The 16,225-nt window shown below is 61.9% G+C and overlaps 2 protein-coding genes across 6 annotated transcripts in view; one reads left to right on the top strand and one right to left on the bottom strand.

Moving 5' to 3' along the window:
- Positions 1 to 16,225, top strand: part of ZFPM1 (zinc finger protein, FOG family member 1) — a 69,295-nt gene that overhangs the window by 44,253 nt on the left and 8,817 nt on the right. For all 4 annotated transcript variants that reach the window (XM_049110604.1, XM_049110601.1, XM_049110603.1 and 1 more), the window contains exons 4-5: positions 7,065 to 7,198; positions 15,952 to 16,054. In XM_049110604.1, the coding sequence (XP_048966561.1) occupies positions 7,065 to 7,198; positions 15,952 to 16,054 (237 nt within the window). The remainder of the gene's footprint in view (positions 1 to 7,064; positions 7,199 to 15,951; positions 16,055 to 16,225) is intronic.
- Positions 9,760 to 16,225, bottom strand: part of LOC118354733 (uncharacterized) — a 43,018-nt gene continuing 36,552 nt past the window's right edge. The window contains exons 2-4 of one of the 2 annotated variants that reach the window (XM_049110606.1): positions 12,669 to 12,797; positions 12,295 to 12,397; positions 9,760 to 11,818 (exon numbers count right to left, since the gene is read on the bottom strand). In XM_049110606.1, coding sequence (XP_048966563.1) covers positions 9,796 to 10,698 — 903 coding nt within the window. In that variant the 5' untranslated portion in view covers positions 10,699 to 11,818; positions 12,295 to 12,397; positions 12,669 to 12,797 and the 3' untranslated portion in view covers positions 9,760 to 9,795. Of the gene's footprint in view, positions 11,819 to 12,294; positions 12,398 to 12,668; positions 13,198 to 16,225 lie in introns of those variants that run through there. The other variant, XM_049110605.1, reaches the window with a different exon arrangement.

Here is a 16,225-nt window from a genome sequence, read left to right as displayed (position 1 = left end):
TGGCCACATGGGGCAGGAGGAGGAGCTCCCCGGCCTCTCCCTGTCCTCCTAGGACCCCACCTGCCACCGAGCTCGGCTGTCTCAGGAGGGTTATGCTGAGGGCCGGGGAAAGGACTTTCAGCCAGGAACCTGGGCAGGTCACCCCACCCGCAGGCCCCAAGGCTGGTGCTCCAGGTCACCAGGGTCCAGGGAGCAGCATCTGCAGCGGGAGGGGCTGAGCGAGTGAGGGGTCTTCCCGGCTCCTCGTCCTGGGACAGCGTGTGCCAGCTGACCCCAGACCGCCCTGCGTCTGCCCTGTGACCTTGGAGAGCTGTTCACCCTCTCTGGGCCTGGTTTCCATGTTGGCACAGGACGTTTGGTACCACACATGGCTTCCTAGCCTGCCCCGCTCTGGGCCACACCCACAGATAGTTCTGGAACCCCACAGGGTGGGGCCAGCTCGCTCCTGGGGCTTTCTTCCTTTCCTTCTCCCTCTTTTTCTCTCCCTTTTGGTTACTTTTATCAAAGGCAAACAGCGTGATCTCCGAGATAGGGCCACTCCTGACAAGGCTGGGGCCAGCTGGCCCATGGGAGCCACAGGGTGGGGCCAGGCGATGGGCCGGTTAGATCAGTGACTGCTGGCGGTGACCCGAGTCCACTGTGAGGGCTGGGGCTGCAGGGCAGCTGGACTCTGTGCTCTGCTCTGGGGGCCACTGGCCCTTAGCACAAGCGCAGCCGGCAGGGTGCAGAGGCAGCCCCCGAGCTCAGACACTCCCACAGACCACTGGGCTCCCCCTGTCAGAGCCACAAGCTAGGCTGGCGGCTGGGGGTGGGGGCTGAGGCCTGGCGGGCTCTGGAGCCTGGTGGTCTGGGTCGGAGCCCCGGCCCGTCCATCAGCAAGATCTGGTCAGGGCTGGGCAGGATTCTGCAGACCAGAGCGTCCTCACTGGCTCACCCTGCACGTTGTGGCGCCCAAGGGCTCTGCAGGCTGTGAGGCGGGGCGGGGGGCTGGGGCTCAGTGGCCACCCCGGGCTGCGCCACACCACCCGGGACAGCCCAGGGAGGAAGAGCAGTGCTGGCCTCAGACTGACATGCTCGCTTTACCCAGAGCTACCAGCCCAGCAGGTAAACTGAGGCCGGCGGGCACAGGGCAGAGGCAGGACCTGGCCCCGGCCTGCTGATTCCAGACCCTCGTTCTCTCCCACGACACCGGCTCTGTCAGGACCCCAGAGGTGGGCCTGGAGCCGGCCTGGGGTGGCCGGCAACGCTCAGCCCGGCCTCCTTTGTCCTCTCAGGACGCCGTCTGAGAGCTTTGGGACCCAAACAGACATTAAATCGTATAAATATGCAAGGGCTGGATCTGTCATCTGCTTCCTCACAGATGCTTGGGGGGCGAAATTGAATCCCCGTGCAGCGTGTTTGTTCTGGAAATAACGTGCGTGGGGTTGTTTGCCGGCATAAATTAGTTTTCGTCCTGATGCTGCGTCTGTAGTGATAGCCTGACCCCTGTGGGGCAACCCCCTCCCCAAGGAGGCCCCTGCAGAGGGGAACCGAGGACAGGGAAAGGGCAGGTAGGGGCCGTCGGCTGCACTCCTGACTCCTGCCCAGCAGTGTCCCTGCCTCCCCCCTGCAGCTGTGTCCCCACCTCCCCCCAGCTGTGTCCCCACCTCCCCCCAAGCAGTGTCCCCACATCCCTCCCAGCTGTGTCCCCACTTCCCCCCAGCCGTGTCCCCATCTCCCCCCCAGCAGTGTCCCCATCTCCCCCCCAGCAGTGACTCCGCCTCCCCCCACAGCAGAGTCCCCGTCTTCTCCCCCCCAGCAGTGTCCCCATCTTCTCCTCCCAAGCAGTGACTCCGCCTCCCCCCACAGCAGAGTCCCTGTCTTCTCCACCCCCAGCGATGTCTCCCAGTCACCACCTGCATCAGCACAGGGAAGGGGGTCAGGACCTGACCGTGAGTGTGGCTGGGGCTCTGGCCCCCAACTCCTCTCCCTGTTGCGGGTCTTGAGCCAGCAGCGTAGCCGCACTACGCCTCGATTTCCCCCTCTGCGCCTGGGGGAGAGCTTGAGTGTGACGGGGAGGACTCCTGCAGATGGTACCAGGTGCAAGGCTAAGGCTCAATAAAGGGGGACCAGGGATCGGGTTGGGATCACACGTTCTCGGGGCAGATGGTGTCACCCCATGTCTGACTGAGCAGGCAGAGGCCATGGGAGGACGTGGGGGGACTGGGAGGCTGTGGAGGGCCAAGGGGGGATCTGGGGGGATGAGGGGGTCGTGGAGGACATGGGAGGACATGGGGGGACCTGGAGAGACAAGGGGGTTGTGGAGGCCGTGGGAGGACATGGGGGGATGTGGAGGCCATGGGAAGATGTGGAGGGCCAAGGGGGGACCTGAGGGGACGAAGGGGTCATGGAGGCCATGGGAGGATGTGGGGGGATGTGGGAGGACCTGGGGGGACGAGGGGGTTATGGAGGCCATGGGAGGATGTGGAGGGATGTGTGAGGACCTGGGGGGACAAGGGGGTCGTGGAGGCTGTGGGAGGATGTGGGGGCACGTGGGAGGACCTGGGGGGACGAGTGGGTCATGGAGGCCGTGGCGGTACGTGGGGGGACGTGGGAGGACCTAGAGGGACGAGGGGGGCTGTGGAGGCTATGGGAGGACATGAGGGGATGTGGAGGCTGTGGGAGGACATGGAGGGCCATGGGAAGATGTGGAAGGATGTGGGAGGACCTGGGGGATGAGGGGGTCATGGAGGCCGTGGGGGGACGTGGGAGGATCTGGAGGGATGAGGGGGGCCATGGAGGCCGTGGGAGGACATGGGGGGATGTGGAGGCTGTGGGAGGACATGGAGGGCCATGGGAGGATGTGGAGGGATGTGGGAGGACCTGGGGGGATGAGGGGGTCGTGGAGGCCGTGGGGGGACATGGGATGTGGAGGCTGTGGGAGGATGTGGGGGGATATGGAGGTAGGATGTGGAGGCCGTGGGGGGACGGGGGGGCCCGTGGGAGGGCGTGGGAGGATGTGGGGGAAGGAGGAGGATGTGGAGGGCTGAGGGGGGACGTGAGAGGATGTGGGGGGATGTGGAGGACGTGGGGGGATGAGGAGGGCTGTGGAGGACGTGGGGGGACGTGGGGGGCCCGGGAGGACCTGGCTGGTGCAGGAAGAGAACCTAGGGACGGAAGGAGGCTGCCTGGGAGGAGGACACCGCCACCGGGAAGCCCACCCCAACTGGCCCACCATCGCAGCTGCCGCCGCCCAGGTTTCCTGGGAGACGCGGGGCAGAGAGGCTCTGCCTCCCTTATCCCCCTGCCAGGTGCCCCCCGGGGTTTTGTGAGCGAGCACTGAGCCAGAGTCCAGAGACGCAGCCTGCCATGTGGCTCGGGAGCTATGGCTGCCACAGGTCCTCTGGCTCTTCTCGAAGCTGTTTAAAAATAACCATGTCTCCCTGCCTGTCGGTCCCCCCACCCCCAGCCCCTGCCAGCTCCCACCCCCAGCCCCGCGTCCCCCACCCCTAAGCCCCTTGCCCTCACTCATCTACACTTTTATTCCTTCTTGCCCTTGAGCTGAATTCACCTCATGAGGTTCCCCGCCTGCCAGGATTGGGTGGCCCCAACCACCCCCACTTTTCTGATGCAATTTTGCTTCTGGTTGAGAGAGGGTCTCTGGTAGGTGCTAACTGGGCTCTAATACAGCTTGACCCTATTTGTGCTATGCAAGGGATTGGACAGGAACTGTTTGCTGGAAATAAGTTGTCAGTAGCTGGATGTTGAGTGTCGCCAGGGCCACCACGTACAGTTGCACAGGTTGTGCACTATAACAAGGGCTCTTGGTGAGCTGGGGCTGAGATCCAGACATGTTCCCTTCACCCAGCCTGGTATCTGCCATAGCCCTGCATGTCCCCACAGGGGGTGCCCTTCCTAATACACAGCACCTGGGAACCGGCCTCCCCGAAGCAGGAAGTGGGTTTTCACAGGGACCATTGCGCTATTCCCAGCCCAAGTTCCTGGGCTCCCTGGCCTCCTCACCTCTCCCAGGCCTTAACCAGCCCCCAGCAAGCCCTGAGTGGTGGGTTCTGCCCTGAGGCCTGCAGAATGGCAGCCTTTATCGGGAGCCAGCCCTCCCTCTGGCAGTGCATGATACCCAGAAGATGGAGTGGCTGCCGTGGGAAACACCAGCCACGCTGTTATCTGGGAGGCTCGGCCCGCCGGCCCTGGGGCTCCGATTAGGCAGCGTGGCTGTTTGCCTGTGGGTGCCCGCGTGGGCGGGGCGGGGAGGCACCCTGGCTCGCTCCTTCCCTGCATCACCAGGAGGGCCAGGCCCTGAGACAGAAAGCTCAGGACAGCACAGTCTGGGAAGCCTGGGGCTGCCCACATCCCCCTCACCTCTTGGGGACCCCCCGGGCCAGCCCCCCACGTGCTGAGGGATGGTGGGCCTCCAGCCTCAGTGGAAGGTGCCCTCTCCTGATGGGGCCTCCCTGTCCCACGAGTCCTTCCACATGTTCTGGACACTGGCAGGGAGCTCGGTGGAAATGGAGGGGCTCCGGGTCACCATCCGTGTGGTGTCTGTGGTCCCAGCAGGAGAGATGCAGTCCAGAGAGGCGCGCGGGCTTCCCTGTTCTGATGCCCACGTGCAGGCGGACCCCCGGGTTCTTAGAGGCTTCTGGTCGCCTGCAGAGGGGCAGGCCGCAGCATGAGGACACTGGACGATGCCCCCCTGACCTACCGCCATGAGCTGGGAGCCGGGAGTGTGGTGCCCAGCCAGGCTCAGTCCATCGTGGGCTCCCACGCATCAGTTGGCTTGACGGCCGGCCGGGTGGACAGACCATGCATCCCCAGCCAGCTTGCCTTTAGATAGCTTTATGCCCCTCCCTCCGTCCCTCACACATGCCAGCCCCCTGAGGGCCAGCCGGGCAGGGAACCAGGGACCCACATACACCCAGGGCGCTCACATTTTTGGGGCGCTCACATTTGAGCGGGGGTGGGTGACCTTGTGGTAGCTAGACATACTCTCATCCCTGAGGATGGGCCCTGCAGGGCCAGGGAGGGGGTGGCCCATGGGCAGAGCCCTGGGCTGGGGCCCCAGTGTCCTGGCAGGCTGGCAAGGGATGTGGCCCCTCGTGGGCAAGCTGCAAAGTGACAGAGCCTGCCTCTGCCCCCCTCTCTGGGGGGCTGATAAAGGGGCGCCGGTCTCCTCGGCCTCGTCCTGGTCCCCTGCCATCTTATCTGCCCCAGGGAAGACAAGGACCCAGTTAGAACGTTTTAGCTGGGCCTCCTGGCGTATTTACACGTTATCTCTGCCATTAGGCCGGCAGTTATCTGATAATCGGGCCCATTAAGGCCACAGCCTGCCCGATCGGGGCTCCAGGAAGTGGGGCCGCCGCCACAGCCTCGCTTGGGGACCAGGCCAGGCCACGTGAGGCCTCCATGGGCCCAGGCAGCCCAGATGGCACCCGATGCACGAGGTTGCCGGGCCTTCCTAGGCAGAGGGTGTGGGATCTAGAAAGGGTCCCCCAGTTGAGGGCATGACCACCTCGGTCCCCTTGTCCCATGAGGATGCAGAGGCTCAGGCAGGGCAGGTAATGTGCCAGGTGTGAAGCTCCCAGGGCAGCCCTGACAAATTCGCAGGACCCTGGGGCCTTAAACTCTGAGAAATCTGGGCCAGACATCCCCGATGGAGGTGTGCCAGGACTATGTGCCCTCTGGCAGCTCTGGGGGATGGTCCTTCCTGGCTCTCAGGGCTCCGGGGGCTCCTCGGCAGCTTCCTCCTTGCCCGTCACATAGTCCCTGCCTGTCTGCATGCAGCCTTCCCCCCATGTCTCTTCTGTGTGTTGTTTATAAGGACATGTGTCTTGGGATTTAGGGTCCCACCAGGTAATCCGGCATGGTCTCCTCTTGAGCTCCTAATGTAATTGCATCTGCAAAACCCTTTTTCCAAATAAGGGCTCGTTCACAATTTCAAGGTGGTTGTATCTTTGGGGCGCTCACATTCATGTGGGTCACATGGTGAGGCTGGGCTGAACCAGGAGCCTGACTGCAGACCCTCTTGGACCCCAAGTCCCACCCTAGGGAGATTGACTGCCTCCGGGGCTCACACAGAGGCCCATCTGTCTGTTTTAATGTAACTACACCTTGGGGTGGCCCTGCAACAGGCACCATGGGAGCCGCCGCCTGGGCCACAGGTGCCATCAGAGCCCAGAGAGTCTGCTGCCCCCACGTGGCACAGGCAGCTGCAGCCCCACCCCCACCCCCACCCGGAGCCTCTTACACCCCTAGGAGAGGCTGGGCAGAGAGGCAGCACAACACAGGACCCCAACCTTTCCAGAAAGTGAGAGGAGGTCCTGGGATGGGCAGCCACACTGGGGTCCCTGATGGTCCCCGACCCTACTGATTCGCAGGGAGAGAACGGAGCCTATGTCAGGGCCACCCAGGTGCAAATTCTGGCTTTGCCGAGGGCCTTGGGGTGGAGCATGGCTCTTTGACTTGGTTTCCTCTCTGTGAGCTCTGTGTTGAGCATAGTGGTGGGTGAACAAGCCCTGTGCAGCCTGAGGAGGCAGGGAGTGCTGGGGTCCCCACCTTAGAGATGTGGAAATCAAGGTCCAGCATTTCCACGGCCACCTCACAGGCTTGCTCTATGGATCTGGGGGCTCCAGCCGATGGGGAGGGGCAGGAGGCAAGCCTCATCAACGCTGCCGTCCACCATGTGCCTTCCATGACATAAGCCGCAGGGATAAGCCGGCTCTATGCGCACGTTCCAGGCGGCCTCGTGGCCGCCACCCTGTGCTACATGAGACATGTGTCCTAACGGGGCAGCATGGTCCACCTGCTCAGTCCAGCTTCAGGCACCCCATCCTGCCACCTGCTGTCCCTCCCCAACAGGGGCTTGCTGCAGGCGCTGACTGGGCTCCCAGCATCCAGGCACTGGCTGCTGTCCCCATACCACAGGCCCAGGCCACAGGGCGCCCCCCACCATCTGGGCAGCTGCTCCTGGGGGGCCGGGGACTGCACAGCTGGACCACACCTGGGCAGGTGGCAGGGCGGGATGGTCCCCTCAGCTGGGCATGCCTCACACCCGATACTTCTCCCCACAGACGAGCTGGAGCTGGTGCTGCAGGACGGGCAGAGGTGCGTGCGAGCTCGACACAGCCTCTCCGAGGGCCTGTCCTGGGGCCCCTTCCGTGGGAACATCCAGAGCAGAGCCTCGTCCCCTGGGCAGGTGGAACCGGTAAGGAGCCCTGACTCCAGCAGCCCACCCACCAGCTGCAGGACAGCAGCCAGGGCAGAGTCTGGCCCAGGGCACAGAGCCCTGCCGCCCCTGGAGCCAAGCCCCAGTTATACTCCAGCCCAGAAGTGCCTGTCCCTCTGAGTGCATCAGGAGATGGGCGCCTAAGGCCTTGGGACCAGGGCAGCAGGAAGCAGTTGACTGGGAGTACAAGGAAGGCTTCCTGGAGGAGGTGGCACAAAGAGGGCTTCCTGGAGGAGGATTCTTTAAGTGGGCCCTTAACAGAGGAGTAGAAGTTGGCAAGACAGAGAAAGAAGCAGGTGTTTGAAGTAAAGAGGCAGCAAGGTGCCACGTGGCGGCTGGATGTGGCCTTTGTGGGCAGGGCAAGCGATGAGGTTTTCCAGGAGCTGCAGCAGAGGCTGAGGTCCACAGAGGCTGAAGTCTATTCTGTCCCTGTGGGTCTTTCTGATGACGGGGGGGGGGGGGGGGGGGGGGGTGTTACCTCCCCCTGTAACTATGAAGCCCGCCTGGGCAGTGACCTCCCGCTAGGGCCTGCCATCACCAAGCAGTCACTCGTGTCGGGGTTACTCCTAGGCTGCCTCTGGACAGCAGGGTGGCTCTGCATCCTCTCACAGGGGCGCAAAGGCTCCTTTTAACATACCTTTCAGTGAAGAAAGGGCACCGATGCACCGGAAATGGGTCAGCACGTCAGGCAACCGAGTGGGCAGCACACGGTGAGACAAGAACCAGGAGGCCCCTCCCAGCCCTGACGCCGGCCACTCGAAAGGCCAGGAGGCACCCTAGGTGGGTCCCCTAAGTCCAGGCTCAGGCACCCAGACATGCAGGCATAGCCATGGCCCAGGCCCTCCCTGAGTCCCGATGTGCCATCCAGGTGCACCCTGTGGTGCTGGCCTCTGGTCAGCAGGCAGTGGCAGGACTGCAGGGAGGGGTCTCCCCACATCTAGAGGCCAGATGCTGCCCTGACAGTGACATCCAGCTCCAGCCTGGCGCTCCGAGCCCCATGTCTCAGCCACAGAAACCAGGGCCCAGGAACCCGGCCTACAGCAGCATCCCAGGGCTGGTGGGCAGTTGCAGGCACTCAGTCTGCCGTTCACAGTGCCCACCGCATCAGAATCTGGGCTGGAGCCTGGGCCTCCGGAGATGGGGCAGTCTCCCAGGGTCTAAACGTGCAGCCCAGCTGCGCCCCCCTACCCGGGCCATCCACACAGCCCATCACAGCCAAGTGCCCAGGCTCAGAGGGGTACATGCCGGCCTCAGCTGCTCAGCAAGAGGCTGGCCCAGGACCAAGGGCACCCACCCCCATGACCAGGTCATCCCTGTGGCACAGGGTCCAGATCCCAACACTTCCCTCATGGCTGTTTCCTTCCCCAGCAGGCTCCTGAGCTACTTGAACTTCTGCTTCCTGAGCCCATGGGGCCTCAAGGGGACACAGGGAGCCCCCTGAAGGGTCCCTGGGGCCCAAGCCTGCAGATCCTCCAACGTCCCTGCAGAGGAGAGGGTAGGCGGGCAAAACTGCAGCTTAACTGCAAAGTGGGGCAGCTGGTGGCACGCCCACCTCCCAGGGCAGCTGGGCAGGTAAATGAGGTGGTGCCTGCAAGCTGGTTACCACAGGGCAGGGCTTGCTCAGCTTGCTCTTGTCCTGTGGCCCAAGCAGAAAGAAAATAGTGGAAATCAACTGCAAGGCAGGATTTGGCTCCAAGGAGGGGATGGAGACTATGGTGTTCAGAGCAGTTCCTTGAGGCAGTGAGCTCCCCATCCCTGGAGGCATGCAAGCAGCAGTTAACTTTTCAGAGGGTGGGCTGTTGGGGGGCAGTTCAGGGCTGGGAGGAGGAGTGGCTGGCTGGGCTGGAGCTCCCTGGCTCTGAATTCTCATAAGCAGTGACAAGATAAAAGTGTGCCACTGTGTGTGGCCACACCCCTCTCGTCAGCTCCCTCCTGTGGGGCAGTCAGCCCCTTCCAGGACAGACAGGTGTCACTCACTGCACACACTAAGGAGCACCCATTCTTACGCATGGGCCCTGGTCTTCCCTGCCCGCACCCTGTGAGGCATGCTCCCCATTTTACAGATGAGGAAACTGAGTCTCCGGCAGGTTAAGTGACTTGGTATACTCACCAGGATCAAATAGCAGAAGTAGAATTGCAACCGTCTGCCCAAGCCAAGACCCCTGCAGGCTCTGTAAGGACAGGGTGGAGCCGGCCCCAGGGTCTGTGCCCCGCCCTTCTCTCTGAGGGTTTTGTCCTCCTTGGGCCCAGGGCGCAGGTCAGCCTGGGGAGACTTGGCACGAGGTTGGAGACGCTCTCCAGGCGGAGAGATAATGTCCACAGGGAGCGAGGGACCAGCGCCAGGGAAGCCAGTGGCCTTTGAGGCTCTTGCCGAGGAGCTGAGGGAGGAAGGAGCCTCGCCTGCTCTTCCCTGCAGCTTTATCTCCTACAGAATTAAATCCTTGATTAACCCTTATCTCCCCAGCAGGCGCTATCTGCGCTTTGGCGCCGAGTGTCCAGACACACCGTACACGATGATTGATTTCTTAAAGATAGCGCGCTTTTCCGATACTTCATTTATTGTCTAAATATTTTTGCTAACATTTCAGCGAGCCCCTTATCGAGCTCAGCTGATGGGTCCCAGTTCTCTCCCCCATGCACCTCCCGCCCCAGATGGTCCTATCAGCCGCCAGACGGTTTCTTAGCTGTTTGGAAGGGAGAAGGGGCCCTGATGGAGTATGGCAACCCTTCCCTGCTGGTTTCCTTAGGCCAAGAGCTACTTGCAGGGGATGGGGGTGGCTCCTCCCATGAGACTTTGGGGATGGGAACCCCAGGAAGTATGCAGAGCAAGTGCACATAGTCTGGCAGGAGTCAAGAGTGGTTCCTGCACCAACTTTCAGTGTGACCTTGGGCTGGTCCCTCCCTGATCCAGCTGTGGCTTCTACTTCCCAGGGTTTGGAAACCCAGCCAACTCTAAAATTTGCAATCAGATACAAAAAAAAATGTTCAGAATGGTTGGGTGGATAGATGACGGGGTGGGTGGGTAGGTGGACAATGGATGAATGGATGGATGGATAGCTGATAGATGGATGAGTGGGTGGGTGGATAGATGGATGGGTGGGTAGGTAGGTGGATGGATGAATGGACAGATAAATGGATGGCAGATGGGCAGGTGGGTAGATGGACAGATGGAGTGGATGAATGGATGGGTGTGTGGATGGATGAATGGACAGACAGATGGATAAATGGATGGCAGATGGGCGAGTAGACGGATGGATGGATGAGTAGATGGATGAATGGATGGGTAGGTGGATGGATGAGTGGACGGACAGATGGATAAATGGATGGCAGATGGGCAGGTGGACGAATGAATGAGTAGATGAGCTCATGAAGAGTGAGTGAATTCTCATGCCCAGCGTGGTCCCCAGTGGTTCGGCCCATCTGTCTGTCCAGTCATCCCCCCAGGGCTTACCCACTGTAGCTAGAGGCCACCATGACATCAGTGAGACCAGGAAGGCAGCAGGTTGGCTGGGGAGAAGCCCCTTCCAGAGCAGTTGGAATGAGACCAGCTGGGCCCCACCTTGCCTTGCATCTTCATGCAGGCATCAGCATAGAGGGACCTTAGGTGAGTCTCCTCCATCCTTTAGCTAGAGATAGGGTGGGGCTGGGGCCCTTGGGCCCATGGGCTCTAAGCAACCCTAGTGCAAGAAGCCCTGAGGCTGGCAAGAGGGTCATTGCCTGACAGAGCCCAGCCTCCCATCAGGGCCACCCAGCTCTGCCTCTCTGCTCTTGTAAGGACATTTGTCACTGGATTTAGGACACACCTGGATAATCTAAGAGGATGTTCTTTGAGTTGTCTTTAATCACATCTGCCAAGACCTTTTTCCAAATAAGGCCATGTCCACAGGTGGACATATATTTGGGGATCATACAGCCAGCTCCAGAAAGCTAGCAAGCTGCAGAACCAGGGTCCAGCCCATGTTGGCCCCTGACCCTCCATGGGGCAGCCCCTGAGGGGATGGTCAGGTTGGGGCTCTGCTGGAGCACCAGGTAGTGAGGAGGTAGTGCCCTGAGGTGGACATTCTCTGGGACAAGCCCCAGAAAGGAGGCCTGCCACTGGCCTTCTGGGGTCCCTGACTCCCTTCCTCCCCACGCCTCAGCCCCTCCGCCGGGAGTTGTAGGATCAGGGTCTGGGAAATGCTGTGGGTGCAAAGGGCTGACTCATACCAGCCTCCTGGAGGCCTAGAAGGAGCAACAACCTGGTCTCAGAGACCCTGGGACCCCTCCCACCACACTGGAAAGACCAGAACTCTAAGGAGTGGGAGAGGCCTCTCCTCCTAGGACCAGGAGAGCCATCTGCACCAGACCCACCCTTACAGCTGGCTCCCTCCCTGGGCCCAAGGGCCACCCAAAGAAGAGGGCTGGGGGCCATATGGGAGCTGTCCAAGCAGCTCACTCCCACCATACCTCATGTTGTTCTCAGCTTGTCTCTAGCTCGTTCTGCCTCCAGCCTTCCATTGGTGGTTTCTTAACGGCCTCCCCACTCCAGCATCCACACTGGGAGACCAGGATGGCATGTTCTGTTTATGGCACCCACGCCAGGCACACGCCAGGCTCTGACTGTTCAACAAATGAGCAGACGGATGAGTGGAGGCAGAAAGGGAAGGATAGGTGCGTGGAGGGGTGAACAGATGGTAGATGGATGGGTGGGTGGGTGGGTGGGTGGGTGGATAGGTAGGTAGTGGAGGGGTGAATAGATGGTGGATGGAAGGAGGGAAGAGTGGATGGGTGGGTAGGTGGGTAGATGGGTAGATGAGTTAGATGGATGTGTGAATGGGCAGGTGGATGGAGGGGTAAATGGATGATGGAGGGAGGGAGGGAAGAGTAGATGGTTAGGTGAGTGGATGGATGTGTGAATTGGGTAGGTGGGTGGAAGGGTAAATGGATGGTAGATGGAGGAGTGGGTGGGTGGATAGGTAGGTGGTGGAGGAGTGGGTGGGTAGATAGATGGGTAGGTGAATGGAGGGCCTAATGGATGGTAGGTGGATGGAGGGAGGGAAGGTGGATGGATGTAAGGAAGCTGAGATCATGCAGACCCAGGTTCTAGTCCTGTGTGCACACAGCCACTTCCTGTGACCTGGGCATCACTCAGCTCTGTGAGCCTCGGTTCTCATCTGTGAAATACTTTCTTCTCAGGGTCTGGGGGAGACAAGGAGCCAAGGACAGAAAGGCAGTTGCCTCTGGGAGGGTGAGCAGGACAGGGACAGGACATCTCAGGATAAGCTGAAGGAGGGAAGTGGGTGGGGGCCCCCATCAGAGCCCAGACTGGGTCTGCCCCAGCCCTGACCTCCCGTGAACCTCCCCACAGTGGCCCCGGGGGAGGCCTGGGCAGCCCCCACTGCCCTTCTGCAGGGCCGTCTGGCTTGCTCAGCTGGGCCACCCCCTTCCCCTGCCAGAATGGGGCTCCTACCTCCCCTTAATGCCGCTCCGTGAGATGGCTAGCAAGGTTTGGGAACAGCCTCAGATAAAGTCGCAGCGGATGGGGCCGAGATAGAGTTTCCGATGGTTATCAGCAGGCACAGAATCCAGACACTGACCTCTTTGTTGGGGGAAACAAGGAGTGGTCTCAGATGCACCCGGAGAACTTGAAGTGGACGCCCGTTATCTCAGGGCTGGGTGGGGCCATCCTGCAGCTGGCAGGAACAGACAGCACCCCAAAGGGCTGCAGGCAGGGTGGGTGGAGGGGCTTCTTTTGACCCCGACACAACCTGTCCAGGGTGAGCTGGACCCACACAGGCAAAGGGGCGGAGAGGGAGGGTGGCTGGCAGCACGCACGTCTCTGGGAGTTGGGGCAGAAGGGCTGGGCAGTGGGGGGGTGCCAGCCCCTCCCAGGCTTACACCCCTCGTCAGTGCCCACGGGCAGCATGGGGTCGGCTAGGACGGGGCCTGCATCTGCCCAACGCCTGCAACCAGCAGAGGAAGGGACTCCTGTTCCCGGGCCACTCCAACTAGAGGAGGGGAAAACTGACAGGCGGGCAGCCGGGCGGGTGGCGGCCCCAGATCTCCCGGCCCCTCTGCTCCTGGCCTGCCGTGCCCCCCTGCGCCCCCTCCCCGGGCAGCTGCCGCCACGCAGGCGCTGGGCCCGGGCGGGACCGTGGCGCCGCCGCCTTCGCTCGGGGGAAGTACACGGAGAACTAGGGTTCTGCAGTGTCAGCAAAGCCGTGCGCGTTTTTATCATGCCAGGAGCACGCTGCTCCTGCGAGTGATAAGCATTAAACCTACCGGGAGGCTGTCAGTCTCAGTTTGAGGGTTAGAAATATTGGGACGAATAATTAGATTTCATATCGTTACCACAGCGCCAATCGGAGAATCAGGCAGATTAATTTTTTTCACCCTCCTCTGCTCATTAATATTCATTAGAGACTCAGGAGGCCCAGCCCCGCCTTGCTGCAGGCTGCTGGCCAGGTCGGCCCAGCCAGGACACAGGGGCCACCAGTCACCTGCCACAATGGCAGCCCTGCCAGCCACTGTGCCCCCCCCCCCCCACCCATGGCTGTGACCCACTGGAAGCCTCCTGAGCCGGTGGGGACCCCCAGCCGACGTCCTGTTCTGCCGCTGTGGGCACAACAAAAAGCAGGGTGTTGCCTGTTGCCAGCCTGCCCTGAGCAGGCTCCTTGATGGGGACATTCTCCCCAAGCTGACAAGTGGCAGCAGCTGGCCTGGGGCCCCAGTGGACCCCACCCTTCTTGGCCCAAATGCACAGTTCCTGCTGGCTGGGTCCTGCTGGCCAAAGGGAAGGCAAGAGCAGGGGGCGGGGGGCAGGCTCCTGTTTGCGATGTGCTGGTTGTGTGCCAGGTGGGCACCACTGGAAGGGAGGGCTTCTTCACACAGATGGGTACTTCCCAGTGCCCTAGGAGGGGCTGAGCTGCAGAGAGAGAGAGACTGAGCCCCCCAGCCCTACCCCGAGAGCAGGTGGCAGGACGATGGCAGGTCTGGAACAAGCATGTGGGTTGGCTCACAGCTCCAAGCAGGAGGGGCATCACCCGTTTGCAGAGAGGACCAGCATGGGTGCAGGCTGGTTTTGCTCCCAGGGCCAGGGCTCTCCCCTCTGACCACTAGTCTCCACTTGCCCCTCCCATGGCCAAGCCACATAGCGGCTCCACTGGCCACGATGTGCCAACCTCGTTGGGAGCTGTCCCCAGGAGTGCTGGGCTTGTAGGCCTGATCTTGATGGGTCCTTGAGTCGGCTGCAGGGTGGGGACAAGCAGCCAGAGTGCAGAGAGGGACCGCCTAGGGTTGCAGGGTGGTACTTGGCTCAAGGTCACAGTGAGGGAGGCCAAGCCCAGCCTGGACCCCAGTGCCCAGCTCTGGAGCCCATGTCATCCCTGAACAGTAGGCAAAGCCCAGGAAAGCCCCTGGCCTTGGACCTGGCGAGGAGGTGCCCAGAATCTGTCAGAGGACACCTCACACACCATCATTTGACTGGCTGTACCACCAGGGTGGTGTCCCGGCCGGCTGCTGTGTGTGCCCCTGGTCTAGGTGGCAGCATTTCCAGGTGACAGCAGGTGATACTGGTTCTCCAGATCAAGGTCCTGATGCACCATTTCTGAATAAAAGGTGCTTATTTGCATAAAACAGAAGTACCCAAAGTGGATACGTACTGTGCCTTTGCACATGGTACCTGGTGGCTGAGCTTGGGCACCCCTGGTCGGAGCAGCCTGGGGACGTGGGCCTGGGTGTGGCAGCCATCACCCCAACTTCCTAGTGCAAAGCAAGGTCTGGGTTTTGCCCCGCTGCCAGCCCTTCACAGCCCTGTACCGCTCTCTCCACGTCTGACCAGGGCCGGGCCACGGAGTGGGGCCACAGGCAGCCTCGCCCTCCCCAGCACTAGGCTGTTTCCTCCCCTGCTGGGGTGGCCCTGGGTGTCAGAAATCAGACCCCCCCCCCCACTCTGCAGGCCCACAGCAGCAGCCTCATGGGCAGAGCCCAGAGTACTCTTGCCCTGTGGGCACTATGAGGGCCCAGCTTGCAGGGAACAGGGGAGACAACGTGGCTGGGTAAGGTGGTACTCACCCCAGGCGCCCACTTCCCCCTCCCCCAGCCCACTTCCCCTCCTCGAGGCGGGGGAAGGGCTAACCCCAGTGATGGCAGCCTCAGGGAGCCCCGGGGAGGTGACCAGGTGCTGAGCCGGCCTTGGCCTGGGGAACTCAGAGGATGTTCTGGTGTCTGCTGTGTGCTGGCCTTGGGCTAGAGGGCACAGAGGTGGGCCTGCCATGCCCTGCAGCAGGCAGGGACCCACCACACACACACCTTGGGGAGGACACAGAAGCCCCTCTCTGGGGAGACGGTGTCTCCCCAAGGCCAATCTCAGCCTCTGTTCACGGAGCTTGCTTTGGGAGCCTATGCAGGACAACCTGTGTGCGGGGTGGCCCATGCACCCCGTGGACCACCAGAGGAAGGAGGCAGGGAGAGAATCCCTGCTCTGCAGCCCCCTGGCTGTGTGACCCTGAGTGAGTAGTTTGACCTCTGGGGCTCAGTGACCTCTCTTGGAAGAGCACCCGGTGCCCGGTGCAAGGAAGATCAGCTCCCTGCTGCCGCTGCCGGCTCCGCGGTGCTGAAGGGGGAGCAGCGGGCTGCAGCCCGGCCACCCCGCCGGGGCCTCTCAGGCTCTTCCCTCTGCACCACGCGGGACCCCTGGCCAGGCTCTTCCTGTGCTGTGTCCCTGACAAGCCCCCTTGCTTCCCCACCCCCAGGGCCCGGCCCTGACCCTGCTGCTGGGGGACGAGCCCTGCTGGCTGAGGACGCTGCCCCAGGCCCTGACCGAGGCTGAAGCCAACGCGGAGATCTACAGGAAGGGTTGGTATCATGGCGCTTCCCTCGCGGCCTTCCGGCAGGTGGGGGTCACTTAGCTGTCCCTGGGCTGGCCCTTAAAAGGAAAGCAGCCTGCTTGGGCTGAGCCGCCGGCACACTAGGGCCAGGAGGCAGCCGACGCCCAAGTCCTGATGAAAGGAGCGGCCCTGGGGTTTC

This window comes from Canis lupus, chromosome 5 (assembly GCF_003254725.2).
Source record: "Canis lupus dingo isolate Sandy chromosome 5, ASM325472v2, whole genome shotgun sequence".
NCBI lineage: Eukaryota > Metazoa > Chordata > Mammalia > Carnivora > Canidae > Canis > Canis lupus.
This window is presented reverse-complemented; position numbering and strand designations above follow the sequence as displayed.